This window comes from Anas platyrhynchos, chromosome 28, assembly GCF_047663525.1.
Source record: "Anas platyrhynchos isolate ZD024472 breed Pekin duck chromosome 28, IASCAAS_PekinDuck_T2T, whole genome shotgun sequence".
Lineage (NCBI taxonomy): Eukaryota > Metazoa > Chordata > Aves > Anseriformes > Anatidae > Anas > Anas platyrhynchos.
In genome coordinates this window covers 1,805,996-1,831,789 of record NC_092614.1, presented here as the reverse complement: position 1 = coordinate 1,831,789, position 25,794 = coordinate 1,805,996, and the positions used below count along the sequence as shown (strand labels likewise).

The 25,794-nt window shown below is 63.0% G+C and overlaps 2 protein-coding genes, 1 long non-coding RNA gene and 3 other non-coding genes across 6 annotated transcripts; 5 read left to right on the top strand and 1 right to left on the bottom strand.

Moving 5' to 3' along the window:
* The first annotated feature begins 91 nt into the window (after nt 1–91).
* Nucleotides 92–3,454, top strand: LOC119714107 (uncharacterized). Its single transcript, XR_005261259.2, has 3 exons — nt 92–539; nt 907–1,001; nt 3,355–3,454. It is a non-coding gene; the product is annotated as an uncharacterized lncRNA (long non-coding RNA).
* TRNAC-GCA (transfer RNA cysteine (anticodon GCA)) lies at nt 755–826 on the top strand. The gene has a single exon. It is a non-coding gene; the product is annotated as a tRNA-Cys (tRNA).
* Nucleotides 1,102–1,173, top strand: TRNAC-GCA (transfer RNA cysteine (anticodon GCA)). Its single transcript has one exon. It is a non-coding gene; the product is annotated as a tRNA-Cys (tRNA).
* Nucleotides 1,561–1,632, top strand: TRNAC-GCA (transfer RNA cysteine (anticodon GCA)). Its single transcript has one exon. It is a non-coding gene; the product is annotated as a tRNA-Cys (tRNA).
* ITGA3 (integrin subunit alpha 3) lies at nt 2,272–16,157 on the bottom strand. Its single transcript, XM_072028700.1, is given in 27 exon segments — nt 2,272–3,101; nt 3,448–3,636; nt 3,894–4,019; nt 4,122–4,220; nt 4,334–4,450; nt 5,238–5,351; nt 5,453–5,623; nt 5,707–5,809; nt 5,915–5,992; nt 6,256–6,335; nt 6,447–6,518; nt 6,627–6,792; nt 6,910–7,007; nt 7,093–7,239; nt 7,386–7,522; nt 7,764–7,831; nt 7,926–8,012; nt 8,109–8,245; nt 8,391–8,485; nt 8,797–8,990; nt 9,243–9,450; nt 9,746–9,829; nt 10,215–10,464; nt 11,162–11,244; nt 11,356–11,477; nt 15,974–16,079; nt 16,082–16,157. Coding segments are annotated over 26 exon segments (3,114 nt in total). The 5' UTR covers nt 16,143–16,157; the 3' UTR covers nt 2,272–3,101; nt 3,448–3,525.
* A 4,283-nt stretch (nt 16,158–20,440) lies between these two features.
* On the top strand, nt 20,441–24,697 carry DLX3 (distal-less homeobox 3). The gene is made up of 3 exons (XM_027445573.3): nt 20,441–20,946; nt 21,219–21,409; nt 23,257–24,697. The coding sequence occupies exons 1-3, from the start codon at nt 20,625–20,627 to the stop codon at nt 23,596–23,598; spliced, it is 855 nt and encodes a 284-aa protein (XP_027301374.1). The 5' UTR covers nt 20,441–20,624; the 3' UTR covers nt 23,599–24,697.
* The last annotated feature ends 1,097 nt before the right edge of the window (nt 24,698–25,794 follow it).

The window sequence follows — 25,794 nt, the reverse complement described above, 5'->3', positions numbered from 1 at the left end:
CTCCGGTACCGTCAGTTCCCCCCTTTCCTGCCTCAGGAGCCGCTGTCGGGTGGGCTCCGGCCGGTACCGGGCTCTAGGAGCGGGGCTGGGGGGGGCCCGGCCGTTAACGGCTGTGGGGTGAGGTGGGCCCGGCACCTGCATGGGCCTGTGGGGGGGGGGGCGGGCACAGCTCGGCCTCCGCACCTCCAGCTCGTTATCCCCCTTATAATTAATTACCCCTTGGCTTCATTACCTTAATTACACGCCCAGGCGCTCCCTGCCTGTGGCGCGTTACCCCTGGGGTGAATTATTTTACCCCGCAGCCTTTGATGTCTGCCCGGTGCTAAATAAACCGTTTGTGCTCGTCCTCACAGGGCCCGGCCCGGCTGGAAGGCGGCGGCGAGGCTCCGGGTGTCGGCGTTTCCCTGCCCTGCAGCCTCTGGACAGGCAGCGGGGAAGGCAGCGAGGCCGCAGGCAGCACCGGAGCTGCTCCCTGACAGGTTTGGGTGAGGCCCTGAGCACACAGGGGCACGGCCGAGCAGCTTCGGAGGCCTCCTGAGGTGAGTGCTTCCGAGCCATTCTATTTTCCTACTCCATCATGAGGTGCTGTAAGAGAAAGCAGAGTGGGGAGTGGTTGGCCTGTCCCCCAGGAGCCTGTGAGCGAGGCCTGGGACTGGCAGGGCCAGGAGGAGGCCAAGGAGAGGGAATTCCTGCAGGAGCCGTGCCGCAGGTGCTGTGAGCACAAGGCCTGGAATGCAGCAGGTGCTGCCCAGGTGGGGGTATAGCTCAGGGGTAGAGCATTTGACTGCAGATCAAGAGGTCCCCGGTTCAAATCCGGGTGCCCCCTCCCCTTTTTCTCCTCTTTTTGACCCCAAAAGGTCCATCTGGGGCTTCTCAGTTGACTGCTTTCCCCTGAACTCCCTGCAGGGAACGTCCTCTGGCAGACGTGGAGGTAGCCAGGCAGCAAGAAGAAGATTGCCAAGAGAAAGAGGAGCGGCACCGTGAAGGCTGTGATCAGGGAGGTATTTCCTTCAGTGTTTTCTGTGCTGGGAGTAATTTGTTGGTGTGCTGGAATTGTTTGGAATGAGCGGAAAACTTCCAACCGTGGAGGAGGCTGGCGCAGGGGGTATAGCTCAGTGGTAGAGCATTTGACTGCAGATCAAGAGGTCCCTGGTTCAACTCCAGGTGCCCCCTAAGGATTGTGCTTTTTTCAGGAAAACGGACGAGGCGTTTGCCTCATTTTTAGATCCCGGGAGCTACTGTTTGGCCAAAGGGGTGGTCTCTGAACCAAACCCAAGACCCAAACCCCAAATTAATCTAAAAACAGCCTAATTTGTATGTGTCAGTGACCAAGCAAAGGCACGATGCTGCCTTCTGGGCTGTAGGAGTCGTGGTTTTGATCAGCCCAGAGACCTCAGCGCTTCCACGCTTTGTCTCTTGTCTTGATGCTCTGAGTACGCTTTGGCACGTGCATTTTAATATGAAGGAGTCTGTCAAATAAATAAAAAAAAATCTACCCAGTGGGAGTAAAATCTGGGCTCTGTATTTTTTTTTCCTGCACCTTTCTGGTTGCAAACCCAAGGGGGTATAGCTCAGTGGTAGAGCATTTGACTGCAGATCAAGAGGTCCCTGGTTCAACTCCAGGTGCCCCCTCTTTTACCTCCTTTTCCAACCTTTCTTCTTTGCAGACAGAATAGGGAGAGACCTCCTTATGCTTCCCATTTCAGGAGCCACTCCGTGTTCTTTTACCAGCAAGAAAACTGACTTTTTTTCCCCGTTTTTGTCCCTATAGAAACCCCCACGCCCTCTGTGTGCCTTTTAATGTTTCTCCCAGGCTGTGCCCCGTGTGTTTGGGGTTTTTGCAGGCAGTAAATCCTCGCTGGCAGCCCACAGCATGCGCCTTTCCCCATAACCCCAAGCGGGGGGAGCCCCCCCTGTAGCCCCACTCAGGGGGGAACCCCCCCCAATAACTGCAACCTGGGAGGAGCCCCCACCCCCTGACCCCAAAGCAGGGGAATCCCCTCCACTAACCCCAAAGCGTGGTGGGGGGAAATGCCCCAAATAACCCAAACAGGTGGAAAGCCCCCCCCATAACCCCACCTAGGGCATTGACACCCCCCCACTTCATTGGGACCATTTTTCCCCTGGGCCTACTTTTTCCCCATTCCCTATACTTTTACCCCAGAAGCCCCCTGCCCCCCCCAATTTCCCCAAAGAGCATCTCCCCCTCCCTCTCCCTTTTCCCACCACCCCAAACTTCTCTGTCCCCCCCCCCACGGGCCAGACACGAGGTTACAAATCCCAGAGCGAGGCTTTATTGGGCCCCAGCAAGGGGGGGGGAAACATTTATGGGCTGGGAGGGGGTCACAGAGCCCCCCCAGCCCCCAGTACCTACCCCGTTCCGGGGCTCAACACGCACAAGAGACACGGAATAACTTAACCCCAGCTCCATCCACTGGGGGGGGGGACACAGAGGAACCCCCCCCGGGGGCTACAACTGAGGGGGGGGCAGCACCTCCCCAGCAGGAAAAGGCAGAGGGGGGAGGTGAAGGTGCAGAGTGAGCCCCCCCCCCAGGACTGCTTGAGGCAGGGGAAGAAGGCACAAGCCCCCCCAGCCCCACAGAGTGCAAAGCTGGGGGGGTCACAGCGCAGAGAAAGAATTTTGGGGGGGGGGGGGGCAAGGATGTGCCCCCACCTGGAGACCCTTGGGGGGGAGAGGAGTGTCTGCACAGGCCCCCAGGGGCAGAAGGCACTCAGCGGGGGGAGGATTTGGTGTGTGGGGGGAGAATTTCGCTTGGGGGGGGGGGTTGCTTTGTGTGTCCCCCCCCAAAGCGTGCAAAGCCAGCACCGGGGTGGGGGACAGCGAGCGAGGGGCTTGTGCAAAGTAAACCCAAGAAGTCCTGGCACTCCCCAAGGGCTGGGGGGGGGGGGTAAAATTTGGGAGGGGGGGGTCAGTAGTACTTGTCTGGCTCCTGCCAGTTGGTCACCCAGTGCTTTTTGGGGCGGGGGGGGGCCAGGAGGCCGGGGGCGGGGGGGCGGTGGCGGCGCTGCTCCTGCCGGATCCTCACGGCGTGGTACTTGGGCATCACCCGGTAGTAGCGAGTCCGCTGGAAGAAGTCGCACTGAGGGGGGGGAATTTAAAAAAAAATATATAAAAATTTAACGAAAATATTAAAAAAATAAAATTGGGGGGGGGAAAGGGGTCAGTGAGGGGCTGGAAGAGGGAGAGGAGACGGCGGAGAGAGGCGGTGGAGGCAGCGCAGAGCCCCCAGCCTCCAGAGCAGGAGGTGCTGGAGGGGGGGATAGATTTGGGGGGGTTCTGGGGGGGCTGCATGGAGCCCCCCCACCCTCAAAGCCCCCCCCCCTGCCCTGCAGGGAAGAGCGGAGAGGCTGGAGAAGAGGAGGAAGATGAGGAAGAAGAGGAAGAGGAGGATGGCCGCAGCCACCCCGGGGGTGCGGGGGCATTACCGGGCGGGTGGCGCGGGTGCTGGGGGGGTGACGGGGGAGGGGGGGGGGCGCAGCGGGGTGGCTCCCCCCCCCCCCGGGCTAGTAGTCATCCGTCAGCCGCTCGGTTTCCGACGGCTGGATCCGCATCTCCGCCTTCTGGCCCTTGGCTTCGTACATGGCCCGCGTGCTGGCCCGACGGAAGAAACCGCACTGCGGGGAGGAGGGCGACACGGCTCAGGGCACCTGCAGACCCCAAGGGGGGGCCACACACACCCAGGTAGCCCCCCCACCCCAAAAAATAAAAGACCAGGGGGTGCCGTGGCACCGGGTGATTTCGGCTCCCCGAATATTTGGTGGTGGGAGCAGCTCGCGCGGGTCCATCCCGCGAGATGAAGCCATGGGGGTGATGCACGGCTCCTCCACCCCCCTTATAAAAGGGGGGGGGTCCCGGGTGCGCCCCCCCTCACCTTCCACAGCAGGAGGATGATCAACCCAAGCAGCAGCAGCCCGGCTGCCACGGACACCAGCACCAGCCAGAGCGCGATCTCAGCCGGCTGCTCCTCCGTCAGCTCCGAGTCCACATCCACAGAAAACTGGGAGAACCCCCCCCAAAAAAAAAAAAAAAAAAATCAATTGGGGCAGGGTGGGGGGAAGCTCCCAGTGCTCCCAGTACCCCCCCCAGGGTGAGGACTCACCCGCACCGTGTGGTTCTTCATGCTGATGCTGGGGACGTGGGTGCGGAGGAAGAGCGTGGCCGTGCCGTCCACCTTCACCCGGTCGAAGTCGCTGTAATCCTGGGGGGGGGGGCGCAAGGATTTTTTTGGGGGGGAATTGGGGCAGGGGATGGTGCCAGGGGGTTGAAAACCCCGAGGACTTGGTGCTGGGGGGCTGTGGGGGGGGCACTGACCTCGATGAAGGTGCTGTTCCACACCCGGGCACGCACACGGAAGGTGGTGGTGGGGCGCTGGGGGGCGAGCAGGGGGCACTCGAACCAGACGCAGCGAGCGGTGCCCTGGGAGCAGCTCTGGGGTTGGGGGGGAACATGGGGGGACACAGGGGTGCTCAGTGGGGGGCACAGTGCCACAGACCCCAAGTGGGTATGGGTGAGGTGGGTGGGACTGTGCACGTGCAGTTTGGGGTCACTGCAGGCACACACGTGTGGTTTGGGGTCACCACAAGTGCAGTTTGGGGTCAGTGTGTGCACAGTTTGGGGTCGGTGCAGGTACACATGTACAGGTTGGGGTCACCATACACACACATGCAGTTTGGGGTCACTACACATGCACAGTTTGGGGTTACAGCAGGCACACGTGTGGTTTGGGGTCACCACTCATGCAGTTTGAGGTCACTGTGTGCACAGTTTGGGGTCACTGCAGGCACATGTGCGGTTTGGGGTCACCACATGTGCAGTTTGGGGTCACCATGTGCAGAGTTTGGGGTCACTGTACATACAGATGTACAGTTTGGGGTCACTGTGTGCACAGTCTGGGGTCACTACATGCACACGCATACAGTTTAGGGTCACCACACGTGCACACGTGCAGTTTGGGGTCACTGCAGGCACACATGTGCAGATTGGGGTTACCACACGCAGTTTGGGGTCACCACACATGCACATGTGCAGTTTGGGGTCACTGTGTGCACAGTTTGGGGTCACTATGTGCACATGTACAGTTTGGAGTCACCACACATGCAGTTTGGGGTCACCATGTGCTGAGTTTGGGGTCACTGTACACACACACATGCAGTTTGGGGTCATCACCCACGCACACTGGGCTGCACCCAGAGCCCCCCCGCAGCCCCCCACTCACCAGCAGCACCTCCGACTTTGCCTTCTTGGCTGTGCCCAGCGTCAGGGGGGGCTCCGCGGGCTCGGCCGCCCCCAGCTCCCTCCTGCGCCGCGGCGGGGTCCCGTCCTCCAGCAGCTGCACAAAACCCAAAAAAACCCCACAAACCCCCCACATCAGAGCCCCCTTTTAAATCTCCAGCCAGGAGGGGGGGCTCGGGGGGGGATGAAGCCACTGACCGTGAGGTTGAGGGGGTTGATGACCCCCCCGGGGGGCCGGCAGGAGCCGTTGCCGTCGGTGAGGATCTCGGTGGGGTACAGGAGCCACTTCCCGTTGGGGACCTCGTAGGGCCACTCGAAACCCAGCAGGATGGTGCCCAAATCGCCCAGAGCCTCGCCCTTGGTGGACACCTGCGGGGCAGGGGTGGCACCGGGGGATGGAGCTGTTCCATCCACCCGACCCAAAATGCGCGTTTTTTCCCCCAAAATCTCACCTGGAAGTCGAAGGCGAGGGCGCTGCCCACGTCCTGCTCGTTGCGCATCGCCGACTCGCCCACCACCACCCCGCTGAAGTGCGACTGGGCGTACGAGGGGGCTCTGGGGACACAGGGGGGGGACACACGGGGGGTGTGAGGGAGCGCCCCGGGGTGGATTTGGGATGGGGATGAGGTGGGGGGGGGACAAGGGGGGGGCTGCGCTCACACGGTCAGTGAGGACTGGATGCTGTAATCCACCAGCAGCTTGGCCAGCACGGGCTGCAGGTCCTCCTGGGTGCTCTGCCTGCCAACACCATGCCGGGGGGGTCAGCACCATAGGGAGCCCCCCCCTCAGCTTTGGGGTTCCCCATCCTGCCCAAAGAGCCCCCCCAAACCCCTTCCCGGAGCGCTGACACCACAACACCAGTGCCACCAAGCCCCCCCCCATCCCTCCCAGCTCCTTTTTCCAGGGCCATCCACCACGGGGGGGGTTTCCACCAAGCCCAGGAGAAGCCCCCCCGACCCCCCCAGCACCTTTTTCCCCCCCCAAACCCCAGGGACACTCACGTGGAGAGGTCGAGCCAGACCAGCACCTCCCTCGTGTCCAGTGCCATGTTGTTCACCTCGAAGGTGATGAGCAGCTCCACCTGCAACACCCGGGGGCCGTGGAGCAGCCATGAGGACCCCCCCCCCAAAGACCCCAGCCCAGGTTTGGAGAGGTTTGGGGGGGTGGGATACGAGGTGGGGGGGACGCTCACCCTTTGGTTCTTCTTGAAGGGGTTGCCCAGCTCGCACAGCACCGTCTCCTCCACGGAGGTGCAGGCACCGCTCTGCGGAGGAAAAAAAACAACACAAAAACAGGCTCAGGACCCCCCCAAACCCAAAACCCTTGAGCTTTTTCACCCCCCCCCCCCCAGGATGTGAGGCTGGCCCCGTACCGGGCGGACGGAGGAGAAGAGCAGATTGGGGGGCACGGTGACATTGAGCTGGGCTTCGTGGGCGTCCTCGCCGTTGGAGTCGGTGGTGGGCACGTTGGTGATGTTCACCCCCAGGTGGAGCTTGCGCAGGTCCCGGCTGTACTGCAGCACCTGCGTCCCGTTCAGCCTGCGGGCACCAAACCCAGTAAGCACACTGGGGGGCCACCAACCCCCCCAAAAACATCCCAGGTGGGACGGGGAACCCGGCGCGGGCAGGATCGGGGCTGGGACCCCCGGTGCCCACCTGGGCAGGGATTGATTCTGCTCGTTGACGAAGGCGCTCTGCAGCTGCAGGTTGCTGTAGCACTTGTTGTCGGAGCCACACTCCTTCTGGAACTCGATCTGGGGGACGGGGACACCCCCATGTCACACCCCGTGCCCCCCCCCTGGTCCCGTCCCCAAAGCCCGGTGGGCGCGGGCAGCCCACCTTGGTCTCGTTCTCGTGGGACTGGTCCTGGTTGAGGACTGGGAAGGCGTCGAGGGAGTGGGGACCCCGCGTGAAGTTCCTGGGCTTCTCCACCAGCGAGTAGTTCATGGAGAGCACGATGGGGTGCAGCTTGTCCCGGATATTCTCCTGCAGGGAGAGGGAGGAGGAGGGGGGTCAGCAATCACAGCAAAGCCCCACCGTGAGACCCTAAAAAAAACAAAACCCCACGGCCAACATTTCCACCTCTCCTCCCCTCCTGCTCCCCGTCCCCTCCGGCTCCAGCGCGCGCTCACCAGCAGCAGCAGCTCCTTGGATTCGCAGCGGGTGTCGGGCATGGTGAAGAGCCCGCGGTAGGTGGCCGAGTGCGTCCCCAAAAACCTCACCCTGGGGGGGTGCCGCTCCTTGTCCGCCTCCAGGACGTACTCCAGGGCTGCGAGGGGAGCGGAACCGAGCCGTGGGTGCCCCCCCTTGCATGTGCACGACGCCTCCGGCACCACCCTTGGGTGTGTGCACACCCCCTGCACACCCCCCACGTACCAGCACGGGTGTTTTAGTGCGTGCAACACACCCAAAAACCCCTCCCCAAAATGCACGCTCCCCTCCAGGCACCCTTTCCGCACACCTCCTTGCACAACCACGCGTGCCCCGTGCGCACCCCCCCGTGCACTCACTGATCTGCTCCTTGTACTTGGGGTTGCCGGCACTCTGGTTGTAGGAGAAGCAGACGGTCACCATGATGCTGGGGGGGTGGGGAAAAAAAAGGGGTGGATGAGTGGAGCCCCCCCGGCACCGTGCCACCACCCCGGTGCCCGCCGTGCCGGGGGGGGGCTCACCAGGAGCTGGGCGTGCAGCGGGCGGGATCCACCTTGCTGGGGGTGACGGTGAAGGTTTTGTCCAGGATGTTGAGCACGGGGCGAGCCCTGGAGGGGGGGGGGAACAGGGGGCTGCTTGAGCATCCCAAATCGCTGGCTCCTGTACCTGTCCGGTCCCATCCCCCCCCCCCGTGTCCCTATTACCTGAGCAGGGCCACCCTCTCCGCCAAGCTGCCCACCAGGAGGTCAGGGTAGGAGTTGCCGTCCACATCCATGCCCCCGCTGAGCGAGTACCCAAAATACTGCATGGTGGGGTAGCCCAGGTCCGAGCCGCTGACCACCTGGGGAAGGAACCGGGGGGGGCACCGGCACCCCATCAACCCCACGGGTCTGGGGGTCGAGCCCCCTGCGTGCCAGCCTGGGGGGTGGGATGCTCGCAGGCAGCTCTGAGCCCTCTGTTTTATTTTTTTTGGGGGGGGTCCGTACCTGGCTGGGTTTGTCCCGCAGCCCCCCTGCGCTGCTGTGGTAGATGTAGACCTTGCCCTTGCCCTTCTCCTCGAACGGAGCCCCCACGGCGATGTCTGGGGGGGGGGGAAGAGGGGTCAGCCCCTCCAATATAGGGTAGGGGCAGCGACAAAGTGCCTTGAAACATCCTCACCCCCCTCTTTAATTCCCTCCCCGTGCCCAATTCCCACCCAGCCCCTCCAGAACCTCCCCCCCCCAAAAAAAAAACATAAGACACCCCCACCCACGGTGCCCCCATCCCCTTCTGCTCACCCCCAACCTCCCTCACCACCCCCCGAAACGGGACCTCCCCATACCACAGGACCCCCGCACGTCCCCAGAAGCAGCCCCAGCGCCCCCCCAGCCTGGTACCCCCCCGTCCCCTCACCCTGGAAGCCGTCCTGGTTGATGTCCCCGATGCTGGCGATGGCGAAGCCGAAGCCGGAGTCGCTGGGGCCGGTGAGATTCTGGCTGTAGGTGTCCTGGAAGCGCCCCCCATCGTTCATGTAGACGTAGACGGCCCCCCCCACCTCATCCTTCCGCTCGAAGTAGTAGGGGGCTCCCACCACCAGGTCCTGCCACCTGCGGGGACAAAGGGACTGGGACACGGGACGGTGCCACCCCCCCTATACCCCAAACACCCCCCCCGGTGAAGGGGAGCCCCCTCAAAAAGAGTTCAGAAGCCGCAGCAAGATGCCTCTCCCCAAAAAGACCCCAAAACCCAGGAACCCAAAGCAGCACCCCCCATGTTACGAGCCACGGAAACGCCTCAGATCCTTGGGGGCTGCCCCAAGACGGACCCCAAAACGCCCCCCACCCCCCCGAAGGTCTCACCCGTCGTTATTGAGATCCGCCAGGGCCACGGCGCTGCCGAAGTAGGAGCCGACCTGGTGGCCCTGCAGCACGTGGCTCTTCTCCAGCGTGTTTTGGGGGCTGGTGCTCAGCAGGTACACGGCCCCCGTGTGCTGGTACCGGGGGGCCCCCGCCACCACCGTCACCGCGTCCTTATGCAGCACGCCGCTGCCCACCTCCGCCGTGTACCCTGCGGCCAAAACCCGTTGTCAGCCACCCCAAAATCCCAAACCACCTCCCCACCCAAACCCCGTGATGCACACCCCACCCTGGCCCCCCTTGCGCCATCCTTGGGGTCTCCAAGCCCCAATAAACCCCACGGTGCTGTAGGAACCCCCCACGATTCCCCCTTCCTCCAGGTCCCAAACCAAACCCCAAACCAAACCAAACCAAACCCCAACCCAAACCTCAACCCCAAACCAAACCAAACCGCACCGCAACCCCAAACCCTCTCCAGCCCCACAAGGAACCGGGGGGGCCCCCACCTATGTAGGTGTTGCCGTTCTTCTCATTGGGATAGGAGAAATCGTGCAGGTCCCACGTCTCCCGCATCAGCATGTAGTTGGTACCTGCAACGGGGTGGGGGCGATCAGGGGGCACCCTCTCCCCTCGCACCCCCACGAGCGAGCGCGTGCACGGCCGTGCGCGCGTGCAAATGCGCACGGAGATGCTTCCGTGCAGCGTTGCAAAAACACGCACACGATGCACCTTGCACAAGCACGTGCAGCTCAGCGCACACGTGCAATTTTGCACAAGCGCAATTTTGCACGAGCGCAACTTTGCACGAGGATTTGCACACTCAGCCCCCCGTGTGGGGATGCTGAGCACAATTTTGCACGAGGATTTGCACGCTCAGCCCCCTGCGCGGGGACGCCACGAGGATGTGCGCTGTCGGGAACGCACGAGGAGATCCTCGCACACCCTTTTCCCCCCCCTCCAACCCCGTCCATGCACCTTGCCAATTGTAGGCGCCGGGCGCCCCGAAATAAACGATGTTGGAGGTGAAGCCGGCGCTGGCGCCCATCTGGCACATGCCGGTCTCCTCCGCGTCCACGTTGGAGTTGCACAGCTCGTTGTGGTAGGTTTGCCACTCGTCGCTCAGGTTGAGCCGCAGGTCGTTGCCCCGCACGTAGCAGCGCCCCACCATGCGCCACTGAGCCTCGCTGCCCGACCACAGCACCCGGGTGTAGCGGTGGGCGCAAGCCTGCAGGGAAAGCCCTAAAAAAATGAGGCTGGGGGGGTCCTCCCCAAGTTTGGGGGGGTTTTCCCCGAGTCTGGGGGGGTTCTGGTTTGGTATAGGGTCGCGGGGTGGTGGTATAGGGGTGGATGGATGGGCGGCGCGGTGCTCGCGGTGCGCCATGGCAGAAGGATGGGGGGGGTGGGGGGAGCACCCAGCTGCTGCCCCCCCCATCCTAATCCTGGGGGAGAGCATCAGCCCGGTGCACCCCAAGGGGATGGGGGGGTGGGGGCTGGCACCCAAACCAGGGGGATGGGGGGAGGTGATGGGGAGCCCCTGCAACGGGGTTCTGCAGCATCTCCGGTGCCAATGGGGGGGGGACACGGTTTGGGATGCAGGAATCCCCCCCCCCCAAACACTACAACTCCCAGCACGCTCTGCCACAGCAAGCAGCCTGCCCCCAAGCCCCCTTCTGCATGCTGGGAGCTGTAGTCCCAGCCCCACAACCCCCCCCCCCAAATATCCCAATGCACCCCAATATACCCAACGGGCACCCCACCAGCTCCTGGGGGCCCCCACCTCTTACTCCCCCCGCCCCCCCAACCATCCCCCTGCTGATCCCATTTCCCACCACGGGGCTGGAACTGGGTTCGTGTGCGTGCAGGGAAATGGGGGTGCACATCATTTTATTTTTTTTTTGGGGGGGGGAATGGGGTGCACTCACCAGCACCCTCCCCGCCGGCTGCCGCTGGCTGGCCACCGTCACCCCCAGCCACATGTCCTCGATGATGTACTTGTCCGGCTCACCTGGCCGAGGGAAATTCAGCGTAAAAAAAAAAGTGGGGGACCCCCCCTACCCCCCCGGGGCAGGGGAGGCTTTAGGGGGTGTCCCGGGGTGGTTTTGGGGCGCTCACGCACTCTTGAGCTCGATGTCGAGCCGCTGGCAGTCGTTGGTGGAGGCGGAGAGGGGGCAGGCGTAGACGGCGCCCGTCCTGGTGATGTTCTGGGGGTCCACATCTTGGGGAGCCCCCACCAGCAACCTGAGGGGGGGGGCACAGAAAAGAGCTGGGGGGTGCTGGAGGTGGGAACGGGACAGGGGGCAGCACACCCCAAATGGAGCAGGGGGGCACCGAAAACCCCAAAAAAGTTTGGGAACAAAGGGGATGCGGGAGCGCAGGGCGCCCTCCTTGCGCCCCAAATCCCATCTGACCCCCCCCCCTCAGCATACGGCGGAACAACTTGCGCCCCCCCCAGCCTGGCAGGCAGCCCCCTGGGATAAGGGGAAGCCAAGGGGGGGCCCCATGTGGGTTAAACAGCCGCAGCCCCCCCCCCTTATCCAACCTTTGAGCCGCGGCACCACAGCTGCGTCCCATCCGACAGCTTCGCCGCCCCCCCCCCGGCACTGCCAGCCCAGGAATGCTGCGATAAACACAGCCCAGCCGGGGAGGGGGGGGACACCAGCACACACAACCCCCCCCAAAAGCTCCCCAAGCCCAGCCCTTGCTTGCACAGAGCCTGAGCTTGTCCCACCCCACGCGGGGGTCCCGGGGGGTGCTTTTGGGGTGACTCAGCCCCCCCCCCCCCGGGGTCCCTGCGGTGCCACGCTGGGGGGGGGGCACACTGGCATGCCAGGATGGATGATGTGTGGTTAATAATAATGTAGAATAAAAGCCCCCCCCCAGCACCCCCAACCCCAAACCCATCAGTGCCTAGGGAGGGGGGGATGTGGGGGTACCGGGCGGGGGGGGGGGGCTTGGGGGACAGTAGGAGGATGGGGGGGGGGGGGGGGGCTGCGGAAAGGCCAGGCCTTTCCGCCGGGAAGTCCCGAGGACAATGGCGAGGAGGAGGCACGGCCGTGGGTGCCAGGGCAGGAAACAGCGTCCCTGAGCCCGTGGGGGGGGGACACACATCCACGAGGCAGGGGGGGGGCACAGACAGCGGTGCCCAGGTACCCAGCGCATCCCATGGGGGGGCACCGGCGCACTGAGCCCGTTCACAGCATCCCCCCTACCCCACGGCCATCCTGAGCAGATGGGGATTGATTTTTAATTAAAAAAAATTTTTTTTTTTTTTTGGAGGTGGGGGGGACAGAAAAAGGGGCACGTGCCCCCCCCCCCCAAAAAAAAAGCTGGCACCGGTAGCACGGGCGCGTCCGGGCTGAGTCAAAGCCCAAACGCAGGAGGAATGCGGGGCCCCAGGCGGCCCCGGCCCCGGCACGCCGGGACAGGCACCGAGCCAGTGGCATTGGGGGGGGGGGATAAAAAAAAAAATTAAAAAAAAAAATGGGGGGGGGAAAGCTGCTCAGCTGCAGAATCCCCCCCTAAAAAAAAAAAAAAAAGGGATGGAAATGGGGCTGGGGGGCCGAGCATCCCTCCTGGGATGCTCCGTCCCCTGGGGACACAGAGGGTGGGGGGGCGTTTGAAGGAGATTGGAGCCCTCATTTCTGACCCCCCCCAATTATTTTGGGAAGGGGGGGGTTGAAATAACAGGAGGGCACCGCTGCCCGCTGCTCACCTCCAAGGAAGTGACTCAGGGCTGTGAGTCAGGGAGCCCAGGAGGCTCCTGCCAGCACCGTGCCCCTCCTGGGGGGGGGCACTGACACCCCCCCCATCCCAAAAAAAAAAAAAAAAAAAAAAAAAAAGGGGGGGGAAAAAACGCCAGCCCCCTGCCTCCAGCTGCCAGGGAAATGCTCAGAGCTGGGGGGAGGCTGAGGATGCTGAGGGCTTCAGAACCCCCCCCCCCAAAAAAAAAAAAAAAAAAAGGGGGGGGGGGGCACGGGGCTGGTTGTGGCAGCAGCCCAAGGAAAAATAAAGAGAAAAAAAAAAGGGGGGGGGTCCCAGCCCAAGCGGGGGCCGGATTGGGGCTGAGCCAAGGCCTCGTGCTCGTCCTTTCCAGCCCATGGAGCAAGCTCCGGGGGGGGGGAATTGCTGGGGGGGGGGGGGGGGGATGGAGGAATGCTGGAGGCCGGGCCCCCTCCTAATCCGCCCTGGCAAATGAAGGGGGGGCCCCTTCGGACCCCACACCACAGCACCAACACCCCGGGGGGGGGATCGGGGCCATACGGGGCTGAGCTCGGCCCCAAAGGGCTCAGCTCCCCCCTTGCCCCCCCCCCAAAAAAAAGCTGGCTATGTGCCATATACCCCTCCATACCCCCCCCCAAAATCCTTGCTACTCTGTGCCAGCCCTAAATCCCCCCCCCATCGCCCCATCCCCACCTCTGGTGCTGTTACAGGAGCATCAAGAAGGAGGGGGGGGGCTTTTAACCCCCCCCCCCAAAAAAAAATCCCTGCTCAGCCAAATCTGCTGATGCAGGCAGCACAGAGGAGGCGGGCGAGGGGGGGGTAAAGGGGGGGGGCTCCAGCCCCTGCCAAGGCGCCGCAGCCCCCGGCAGCTCCCGACAGGCCCTGGCTGGTGCGGGGGGGGCATTGGGGGGGGGGGAGGAAAAGGAAAAAAAATATTAAAAAATTAAAAAAAATTAAAAAATTAAAAAAATTGGAGAATTCCCCCCCCCTGCTGCCAGCTGGAGACTGTGCCCCCCCCCCCCCCGCTCCCCCCAGGAGGGAAACTGAGGCACAGGGCGGGGGGGGGGGGGGCAGATGGAGGGGCTGCCTTATCCCCCCCCCACCTTTCTCCGTGCCTCAGTTTCCCCGTGTTGTTCAGCCCCCCCCCCCCCCCCACTCCGAGCTGGGAGCTGCGTTAATTAATTAACCCTGCTAACGAGGGAGCCGTGCGGTTATCGCTGATAACGCCTCCACCTGGCCCCAGGAGCAAACAAAACCTCAATCCGGGGGGGGGGGCACAAGGATCAACCCCCCCCCCCCCCCCCCCCCCAAAGCCACCTCTGTGGGTACGGGGACACCGCGGGGGTCCCCCTGGTTGCCCCCCCTCCCATTATAGGGTCCCCTAAGGATTATTGGGGGTCTGCTGAAGGGGATGACGGGGGGCAGAGCACCCCAAAATCTTGCTGGGGGGGGGGAATGGGGCAGGAAGCGTCCCCCCCCCCCCCTTCCTGTCCCCACCCTGCTCACACCTGCACTTTGGAGCCAGCAAAAGGGCACGGCCGGGGGAGCCAACGCCCCGGTGCTACCCGGTACCGGGGGGGGTGTTTAGGGGGGGGGGTTTTGGGGTGCCCCCCACCCTAATAAAGGGCTGTGCCCCCCCCCAGTGCAGACAGCCCAGGAGGAAGGGGGTGGTGTCACCCCGCTGCCACCCCAACCACACCGAGCAAAGGTCGGATCCTGCTGGGGGGGGGCAGCAGGAAGGTGGCACCCCCCGAGCAGGGGGGGGCTCTCAGGTTTGGGGTATTTTGCTCAATTTGTAGGTTTCCTCCCCAAAACCTGCCCGCACTCGCCCCAAACGCCGCGGGGAAGCGGAGACGCGCGCCCGGCATCCCGCAGCCCCCTCCTCGCTCCCAAGGGGGGTGGCAAACCCCCAAGCCCCCCCCGCAGGGCTGCAAAGCATCCCCCAAATATTAGGATTTCACACCCCGAACCTCAGGGGACCCCAAAACCAGGCTCCAGACCCAACACCAGGGACCCCATTGGGGTCAAAGCGGCAACCACCGACACCACACGAAGCCGCTCTGCCCCCATGTCCCCCCCCCCTCAATTTTGGGGACCCCCCCAGGGACCCCCACCTGTCCCACTCTTTTGGGACAGCCACGGGGCCACCCTATAGAAGGCGAGAGCCGAAATGCATCCGTGGCATGCGGAGCACGCGCCCCAGCTGCTCTGCCACCGGTGTCCCCCCCCCCGCCAAAAAAAAAATATTATAGGGCACAGGGAGCCCCCGGGTGCCACCCCATGGGTGCCCCCCAGGCGAGGAAAACCCCAAACCGTGCTGGCTGCCTGCCCCCAAATTCCTGTAGTAAGGGGGCTGCCAGCGGGATTTGGGGACGGGTTTGGGGGTTTAGGGTTAGGGTTTGGGGTCAGGGTTTGGGGTCGGATTTAGGGTTTGTTTGGGGAGCACTGGATAAAAGGGGGCTGCTGGGGGCTGAGCTGGGGGGGTTGCAGCTTGTGGGTTCCTACAGTGGGATGGGACCCGGTGGGGTGGGGGGGGGTCAGGGAGGGGGTCGCAGGTAGGGTTGGGGAGGGGAGGGGGAGGTCCCTGTCCCATAGCACCGGGACACCCCCACCCCAACGAGCACAAAGCCACGGGGGGGGGGACACAAACCCCTTTTTTTTTTGGGGGGGTACATTTTTAGTCCCCCCACCCCCCCCAACTTCCCCTAATCTCAACGCTCTGCCCCCCCCAACACCTGAACCCTCCCCCAAACCACCCCAAACCCCCCCCAAACCCCCCCAGACCCCCCCAAAACCCCCAAATCCCTGCACCCCCCTCCCCCTTCCCCCCCCCACTTCGCACCTAGCCCCCCCCGGGACCCCCCCACCCCCCCAGGACCCCCCCGGGACCCCCCCGGGACCCCCCAAACCCCCCTCGGGGACCTCCCCCAGGTGCACCCCAACCCCCCCACACCCCCCCAGACCCCCCCCCATATAAAGCCGCCCCCCCCCCGTGCCCCCCCCCCCCCACTCACAGGTACCGCTCCTGCCTCTCGCTCTGCCGGTGCAGCGCCACGGAGAAGCCGAAGAAGCCGCTGCGGGCGGCGCCCTCCTTCAGCACCGGGAAAACGGTGTCGAGGTAAAAGCGGCGGCGGCGGGGAGCAGCAGGGCGCCCAGCACCAGCACCCCGGGGGGCCTCGCCATAGCCCCCCCCCCCCCCAAAAAAAAAAATAAAAAAAAAAAAATTAAAAAAATAAAGGAAGCGGCCCCGGGATTCGAACCCGCGACCCCCCGGCCCCCGACCCCCCGCTCCCGCCGCCGCCGCGCCCGGTGCCGGTGCGCTGCGGGCGCGCGGGGCGGGGCAGGGCGGGGGCGTGGTCAGGAGGGGCGCGCGCGCGCGCCCTTCCGGGCGCTCCCCTTAAAGGGGCCGCGCGCCCCCCCCCCCCGCGTGCCCCCCTCCTCCTCCCTGTACCTGCGGGGGGGGCACGGCGCATGCGCGAGGGTGGGGTTCGCGGGCACGGGGCGGGGCGTGGGGGGGGTGGGGAGGGCGCGCACCTGGGTGTGCAAGGGGTGTGCAAAGGGGGGGGTGCTGGAGTGCAGCTGGGTGTGCACACACGTGTGCAAGGGGGAGGTCTACCGGCGTGCAACTGGGTGTGTGCACGTGTGCAAGTAGCAACTGTACCAGCGTGCACCTGGGTGTGCATGCATGTGCAAGAAGCAACTGCAGTGCTGTGCACCTGGGCGTGCACACGCATGTGCAAGCAGTCGCCCATATCAGGATGCACCTGGATGTGCACACACGTGTGCAAGTGAACACCTATACCAGCATGCACCTGGGAGTGCACACACGTGCAAGCAGCCAGCAGGACTGGCATGCACCTGAGCAGTGTGCACACGCTTGTGCAAGCAGTCGCCCATACCAGGATGCACCTGGGCGTGCACATGAGTGTGCAAGTGAACACCTACACCGGCATGCACCTGGGCGTGCACACGTGTGCAAGCACACAGCTACACCGGCATGCACTTGGGTGTGCAAGCAGCCAGCCAAACACACACGTGTGCAAGCACCCCCCCACCCAAGCACCCACCTGGGCGTGCACACGCTTGTGCAATTTGCACGCCTGTGCATGCGCCCCCCCCCCCCCCCCACCATGGGACCCCCCCAGGCTGAGCCCTCCAAGTCAGGACCCGCCCCCCCCCCCCAGGATAAGCCCCCTCCGGGCAGCGCCAGGACCACCAACGCTGGGACCCCCCCAGAATGGGGACCCCCCCCCAATCCCCAGCCTGGCCATGGGGCAGGAGCAGCAAAATTATGGGGTGGGGCACCCCTCACTCCCCCCCCCCCTCCAGGATCCTGGGGGCTTCGCCACAGCTTCAAGGCTGGGGGGAAACTGAGGCAGGAGGGGTTGGGGGCTCAGCCTCTGCTGGGGGGGCCGAGGGGCTTTGGGGGGGCTTTGGGGGGGTTTGGGGGGGCCAAAAAAATCCCCGGCCTCCCACGGCGGCTCCCGGCTGCCCAGGAACGCCGGGAATGTGCCGGCTCCGTGCCCGGGAGGCCTCCCACCCATGGGGCTGCGGCACCGGTTGTGGGGTGGGGGGGGGTGGGGGGGGCACCCAAGGGACCTCCCCGATCCCACAGCCTCGATACGGGGGTCTCATGGGGTGGGGGGGGGGGTTGCACAGCCCAATTTTGTCCCCCCCCAGCCCTGAGGAGGCCAGACGGAGGAGGCCGCCTGGGGCCTCCAGGCGTGTTTGTGCCAAATTGAGGCCAAAATTCCTGCCGGGGAATTGCTCAACCCCCCCCTGAACCCCCCCTTCAACCCCCCCCTTTCAACCCCCCCCCCTCAACCCTCCCACCCCACCCCAAACCCTTCCCGGTGTCACCCTAAAGGGTGACGGCACTGGGCACCGGCTGGCACCGCGGCACTGCCAGCACCGTGCCCCCCCCCCCAAAAAAAAAAAATAATTCCCCCCCCCCTGGTCCCCCCCTCCCTGTCCCTTGTCCCCCCTCCCTGCCTTTGGGTCATTTTGGGGTGCGGAGGACCCAAAGGAGGGATGTTTGCACCCAAAGGGGGGGTGCTGGCACCCAAAGGGGGGGGGGCTTATACCTGGCGGGGGGGGGGGGGGGATTATTCCCCAGGGAAGGTGTTATGGACCCTGGGGAGGTTGTTGAGTCTTGGGGGGGGGGGTCAGCACCCAAAAGGGGGTGTGAGCACCCAAAGGGGGGGGGGGGGTGAGCACCCATGGGGTGTATTAGCACCCAAAGTTGGGGGTCAGCACCCAAAGGGGGGGGTGTTAGAACCTAAGGGGGGTGTCAGCACCCAAAGGGGGGGGTGAACACCCAAAGGGGGGGGTCAGCACCCAAAGGGGGGGGGGTATCAGCACCCATGGGGTGTATTAGCACCCAAAGTTGGGGGTCAGCACCCAAAGTTGGGGGTCAGCACCCAAAAGGGGGGGTCAGCACCCAAAACGCCGCTAGATGGAGCCGTCCGACCGAGGATGCCGCTGGGAGTCCGACCAAAGATGCCCCCCCCCCAGACGCTTCCCCCCCCCCGGCTCTGGGACAGGGACACCCCCCCTTTTGCAGGGACCCCCCCCCGGTGCCCTAATTAAGCCACTTCTAAGCCGCTTTCAATTAAGCCACCCACTTCTGCCAGTTCTGGACCCCCCCCCCCCTCCACCCCCCCTCCCCAATTTGGGAGGCCCTCGTGCAGCTCCCAGCAGGGCGGATGGCGGGGCCGGGCTCATCCCAAAAATTTCTGTCCCCTCGGAATTAATCCCTCATTAATCCCAAATTCGGGTTCCCGTGCCGGGAGGGGAGCCCCTGCCCCCAGACATGGCTTTGGGGTCAGGCTTGTGCCCCCCCCCCCGGAGCTGCTCTCTGCTCCTCTTCTACCCTGGTTTGTGCTATTTCTTGGCCATTCTTCTGCATTTTACTTCTATTTTAATATTTTACTTCTATTCTACTCTTTTACTTCTATTTTAATATTTTACTTTTATATTTTATATATTTTATTATTTTACTTTTTTAATGTTTTATTTCTAATGTTTTGCTTCTACGTCACCTGTCCATCACCTCTATTCTATTCTATTCTATTCGATTCGATTCGATTCGATTCGATTCGATTCTATATTCTACTTCTATTTCTACTTATTTTTAAATCCTATTCTAATATTTTCAAATTCTATTTTATTCGATTAATTCTACTTCTATTCTTATCCCATCCCACCCCACCCCACCCCACCCCACCCCATCCCATCCCATCCCAAATTATTCCGTCCCCTTCCCAATTTCTAGAATTTCCCCAATTTTCTTCCGCCCCCCCATCCCACCCCGGTGCTGGCGGGGCCGGGACTCGAACCGGCGGCCCCCGGAGCGCGCAGTGCCCTCCATGGCCACCTGGTGGCGCCCTTGGACCGCGCTGCGCCGCCGGGGGGGGGGGGCACACCTGGGGGCTGGGGGGGGGGCAGTGCCTTTTGGGGGGCACCCGGGGGGGTTTTGGGGTGGCAAATATTTCATTGAACAACTCAAAGCCCCCAGCCAGGCTTCAGAATTTCCCCCCCCCCAAGGCCCCCCCAGCCCCTTTTCTTAGGGTTAAGAACCTGCCAGGAGGGGTAGAGACCCCCCCACCAAAATAAAAGCCCCCCCCCCCCCCCAGTCCCATCCCCCCTCTATTCCCCTTCTTGCTGGGGGGCTGGGGGGGGGCTGGGGACAGCCCCGGGGGTGGGCAAGGGTGGCAGGGCCTCTCCTGGGGGGGCTGGGCTGGGTGACGCTGTGGGGGGGCTTTTAGGGCAGCGGGGGGTCAGGACCCTGAGTGGGGCTGGGAGAGGGGCGCAGAGCCCTTGGGGGGGCAGCCCTGGGGGGGGGAGGCTTGGCAGCGAGGTCCCCCTGCTGCAGGAGAGGTGGGGGGCGCGCAGCAAATTTTGGGGTCTGGGGGGGCTGTGCCCTGGGGAGGGGGCTGTACTGGGAGCCACTGGGAGCTGCTGGGGGAAGGTGGGAGCTGGGGAGGAGGTCTCACCCTGCAGCCCCCCCCCAGCCCCAAAAACTAATCCATCCTACTCCCTAACCCCAAGCCTTCCCACACCGTGCCCCCCCGCTCCCTGTCCAACCCCCCCCCCCCTGTAGCTCCAAGCACCCCCAGCACCACGACCCCTTCGCAACCCCCTCCCCAAAGCACCTCCCGCTGCCCTGGGGGGGGGGCCCTGCCCACCTCCCCCCCCTCTTTTCCCCCCTTTCCTTTCCTCCCCAGCTCCTGCAGCCCGCGCTCTTTATTTATTCCTTCTCCCTCTTTCACCCACTCTTTGTTGTTTCTTGAGAGGGAAGGGGGGAGAGAAAAAAAAAAAAAAAAAAAAAAAAAGAGAGAAGGGAAAAAAAAAAAAAAAAAAGAAAGAGAAGGGGAAAAAAAAAAAAAAAAAAAAACAGGAGGCAGGAGCCTGTTTTGCCTCCCAGGCAATATTTCTGGAGCCAATAGGAATGCGCACCCACCCTGCCCTGCTCCATAATTAAAGGCTTTAAGCAGGCGGCCGGGGCTGGAGCTTTGGGCACAGTCTCTCTCTCTCTCTCTCCCTCTCTTGCTCCTCGCCAGAAGCCGTGAGTTTGGAGCCGGCTCTGGGCACCGCCAGGGCCCCTGACGCGCCGCGGGTAGCCGGGGGTCCCCAGCCGGGCTGGCACCCCCCCCTGCTCCAGCGATGAGCGGCTCCTCCTTCGATAAGAAGCTCTCCAGCATCCTCACCGACCTGTCGGGTTCGCTGAGCTGCCATGCCGCCTCCAAGGACTCCCCCACTTTACCCGAGTCCTCCGTCACCGACTTGGGCTACTACACCGGCCAGCACGACTACTACCCGGGCCAGTCCTACAGCCAACCCGTCGGCCACTACCCCTACCACCAGTTCAACCTCAACGGCATCGGGGCCGCCGGCACCTACTCGCCCAAATCCGATTATTCCTACAGCCCTTCCTACCGCCAGTACGGCCACTTCAGGGACCAGCAGCTCCCAGCCCAGGACGCAGGTAGGATGCCCGGGAAATGGGGGTCGTATCTTATCCCCCCCCTCGCTTGGGAGCTCCCCTACTAAAAAAAAAAATTAAAAATTCGGTGTTTTTAAGTTGGGGACGGAGCGGTTGTGGGGTTGCCGGTGCGTTGGTTGTTCCCAGCGGAGGACGGGGAGGTTTTGGGTTCATCCCCCTCCGGTGTTGCAAACCTCGGGTTGGGGAGGGGATTCAGGGGTTGTTTTGGGGACCCTTTCTCCAGCCCCGTCCTCACCTCTGCGCTCTGTGCCCAGTGTCGGTGAAGGAGGAGCCGGAGCCCGAGGTGCGGATGGTCAACGGGAAACCCAAGAAGATCCGCAAACCCCGCACCATCTACTCCAGCTACCAGCTGGCGGCTCTGCAACGCCGCTTCCAAAAAGCCCAGTACCTGGCGCTGCCCGAGCGCGCCGAGCTGGCCGCCCAGCTGGGGCTCACCCAGACCCAGGTAAGGGCTGAGCCCCCCCCCCCCAAAAAAAAAAATCCCAGCCACAGCCCATGGGGACAGGCGGGAGGGGGAGATGGAGCTGCACCCCCGCTCCTTTTTGCAACCCCCGAGTTCGGCGCGGATGAAGCTGTCCCTTTGGGATGTGGGGAGGGATGGGGGGGTTTGGGGGACCCCAGGGGTGGGTGCTCCCCGTTTGCAGGGTGCTGGGAGCAGATCCGTGGTGCCGAAGGGACGGGGGAGAGGAGGGCAGGAGTGGAGAGAGGGGACCGTGCCCCTATCCGAAATTTCGGGGTTTATCTCCGCAGCCAGCCCCAGCTCAGACCCCGCTCTGCCCGGTCACCCAGGAGGGGCCGAATCCTGCCCCGGTCCTGGGAAGTGTCCTGGGTCAGCACCCGGTTTTCCCGGGATGTGAAATCCCAGGCAGGACGGGGTGCTCGGGATGGGACACCCGGGACGGGGCACTTGAGCTGGGTGCTGAGCGCGGGGTGCTGCGGATGGGGTGCTCAGGACCCCACATCCTGGCTCATTTGCCCCAAATCCAGCCGGGTCCAGCCCCTGCTCCTCCTGCCCGGGCTCCCCTTCTGTCTCTCCTCCTGGCACCCCAACTCCCAGCTCCTGTGGGAGACTGGAATTGGGGACAGGAGCACCCAAAGGCGCCATCGGGGGGCTGCCAATTTTGGCTACACCCAACAAGAAGGGACGGGCAAGAGGGGCTTCTCCTTCCCCACGCTGCCTCCCAGCTTTGGGGCTAAACCTTCACTTTTGAGGCTTGTCGGGCGCGGGGACAACCCCAACCCGGTGTCCTCGCTGGCATGACAGGCTGCCACCACCGCACGGCCACCCCAAAGCCGTGTCCCATCCCGTCCCCATCCCGGTGCCCTCCCTGCCTGCGGGCCGGCGCCGGCGCCCTTGTGCCGCCCTTGGCGCGGCGCTCCCCGGCGCGGCCTTCCTCCTCCTCCCTTGGGCGATGAAGCAATCGGGGACACTCGGCAAAGGGCTGACGGAGCGCGTCACCCGCTCCCAGAGGGACATCCTGTTTGGGTGACAACCACCTCCTCCCCCCCCCCCAACCCCACGCCCCTTCCCCGGGGGCCAAGGGCGCCCAGCGCCGCGGCCTCACCCAGCGCCGGGGACGCTCCCGACGCGCGACGTGCCGGGCCGGTGTCCCGTGATGCATGGCGTGACGGGCGGCCCGCGACGCCCACGTCCCCGGTGGCTTGTCACCATGCACCCAGTGCCCGGGGTCCCCACCATACCCACACCGTAGGTGGCTTCCCATGGGGTGTTTGGGGTCCCCATGACACCCGCACCGTCGGTGGCTTCGTCTATGGTGCGTGGTGTGGGGGCTCTCCGTAACACCCGTGTCATCGGGGGCTTCCTATGGTGCACGGGGTGTCTGGGGTCCCCAAATACCCACAGCGTAGGTGGTTCCCCGTGGGGTGTCCGGGGTCCTTGTGATGCCTATAGGATAGGTGGTTTCCCGTGGGGTGTCTGGGGTCCCTATAGCACCCGTATCACAGGAGGCTTCCTGTGGTATCTCCGGGGTCCCTATGGCACCCGTATCACAGGTGGCTTCCCATATTGTGTCTGGGGTCCCCGTGACACCCATATCACAGGTGGCTTCCCATGGCGTGTCCGGTGTCCCTATAGCACCCATATCACAGGTGGCTCCCCATGGCACCTGCTGCGTGCCAGCTCCCCATGGCCCCCCTACACAGGTGGCTTCCCACGATGTGCCGCGTGTCCGGGTTCCCCCCCAAAAAAACCCCACAAACCCAGGGGGTGCCTTCCTGCAACCCCACTGCAAACCGACGCGGGGCACTCACCCCCTTGTCCCTCCCTGCCAGGTGAAGATCTGGTTCCAGAACCGCCGCTCCAAGTTCAAGAAGCTCTACAAGAACGGCGAGGTGCCGCTGGAGCACAGCCCCAACAACAGCGACTCCATGGCCTGCAACTCCCCTCCTTCCCCGGCCGTCTGGGACAGTAATTCTCACGGCAGCGCGCCGGGCCGGACCCCGCTCCCGCAGCCGCTCCCCTACAGCTCTTCGCCCGGCTTCCTGGACGAGCACAACCCCTGGTACCACCCGCAGACCCTCAGCGGACCCCATTTACCCCACCAGCCGCCGCCGGCCGCCACGATGCATCACACCTCCCCGGGGCCTCCCCCCAACCCCGGCGCAGTCTACTAAGGGAACGAGAGACAGTGGCAGGACTCCTTTTCCTTCCTTTTTTTTTTTTTCCCCCACTTTTTTTTTTTTTCTTCTTTTTTTTTTTTTTTGTTTTCAAGTGTTTCCAGGACACGCATGTACACACACCCCTATGTATACACTTATATATCCTATACTCTCATCTCAGGAACAACAGGACCGCAAAGGGTTAAACTCGTTAGCTCCACGCCAAGGGAAGGCGAGGAAAAGGGGGCGAATCCTCCTCGTGTATTTTTCTTTTTCCATCACCCCCCCAAAAGCAACGTCCCCCCGGGAGCTGTGTTTTTCCCCACCGGCCATGGTGCCCCCACCTTGGGGCGAGCTGTTTTGGGGGCGACCACTCTGTGCCGGGGTCCCCAAGGAGCACCCGGAGCCCTGCTTGGGATGGAAACAACGGGGACCAAAGCCATGGCGAGGAGGAGGAGGAGGAGGAAGCGAGACGGCTGCGGGGTGCCCAAGGAGTCGAGGGCACGGGACGCCTTTTGCCTTCACTGCACCCAAAATCCAGCGCCCAGCGGGGACCGGCACTGGGCTGCGGGACCGTGGGTGTCCCATGGGTGCCACCCGGCACCCCCAGCCCGGATGGGGCTGCGGAGCCCCGGCAGCTTCATGGGGATCACCCGGGACAATGCTCAGACAACGAGGTGGTTATTTAAAAATTAAAAAAAAAATAAAACATAAAAATGGGGGAGGAGGGGGGGGGGGAATATTTTAATATTTAAACTGTTCAGGAATGGCTTAAGTTATTTTTTAAAGAGAAAATTGTGCTAGTGTCTGTTTTCTAACAGTGCCTCCATCTGTCATTTAAGCTAACGGCGAAGCAGAATGCCTATTTTTTAAATAAGTCGACAACACATTTAAAAAAAAAAAAACAAAAAAAAAACACAAAAAAACCTCTTTACTATTTTTTAAGAGAGTGATGCTATTTTTTTAAAAGCAGAAAGTGCAGTTTTAAGAAGTGTTCATATGTGTTGTACAGTCCCGAGGATCTTATTTATGTTGCCTTATATAAATAGGGGTGTATGGGGGAAAAAAAGAGAGTGTACATAAGGTTCGTTTGTATAAAGTTGATCAAAACCAAGTTGTTTCGTTCTGTGTTTTGTTTTTTTTCTTTTTTGTCGTTTGTTTGAGTTTTATTTTTTAAGACCATCCTGGCCGGTGACTGCTCCCTCCGAGGACGGGGGCTTCCTCCGAGCCCCCTTTGCTGCTTTCTTAGCGAGCAGAAGCTGATCCGCGAATGTTAATAAAAGTGCTTTGAATTTTAAGGCTGTCCCAACGCTATTTGCGGGGTCGGTTTGCCAGCGAGCGGGGAGGACCCCGGCCGTGGAGGAGTTTTTTGGGATAGGGAATTTCGCTTTCAGCCCCGCGTCCCGTGTCCTGGGGACAGCTGGGGACATGGGGTGACAGTGGCAAGGTGACGGGAACATCCTCTTCTGGCTTCCCCTGACAACCTCTTTGTGGAAAGGGAACTTTTTTTGGGAAAAAAATAAATTAAAAATTGTATTCCTGCTCTGCAGAGCCGCCTCCAAAATGCCGCGGAGCTGCGGCGCTTCCCTTCCACTGCGCTTACTGGGAACCAGTAGGCTCAGAACCGTGCAAACTGGGAGGGCAGCTGGGCTGTCCCGGTGTCCCCTTTGGGGTCACTGAGTGAGCAGGGGCTGGCGGGGACCCCTGCCCGCTGCCGTGCCGCTGTGGGACAGCCGTGCCCGCTGCTGTGCCGGCACCACCAGCCCCTTGAAGCCTCCGTGCGCCCACCCTGGTCCCCGGTGGCCATGGATGGGGTCCCCCAAAGCCCCCCCCGTAACCCCCTAGGTCTGGTCCCTCTGTGCCATGGGCATGGCCGGGACACAGCCGGCTTCCAGCGCACCCCCAGCGGTCCCCACGTCCCCCTTGCAATGACCGAGGACACTCAGGGGCTGTCCCTGCACCTTGCGCCACCGGGGACTTCCCCAAGAGGGCTTTGAGGTCCCCAACTCGTCCCCGTCACCTCGTCCCCATCACCTCATCCCCTCTGCCACCCCAACCGTGGCTGCAGAGGGACCTCGGGTGTCCCCAAACGGGCGTCTGCGTGTCCGGGCTGGCTGCGAAGGGTTAAGGGGAGCTGCCAGCCCCTGGTCCCCGAGCGCTTGGGGTTGGGGTTGGGGTTGGAGGCTGCGTGCAAACCCGACCCACAGCCGG

Bases quoted from the DNA above. Each gene is read 5' to 3' on its own strand.
- DLX3 (XM_027445573.3), top strand. From the start codon at position 20,625: ATGAGCGGCTCCTCCTTCGATAAGAAGCTCTCCAGCATCCTCACCGAC. The intron at 20,947-21,218 runs GTAGGATGCCCG...CTCTGTGCCCAG, and splicing joins GCTCCCAGCCCAGGACGCAG to TGTCGGTGAAGGAGGAGCCG. The intron at 21,410-23,256 runs GTAAGGGCTGAG...CCTCCCTGCCAG, and splicing joins TGGGGCTCACCCAGACCCAG to GTGAAGATCTGGTTCCAGAA.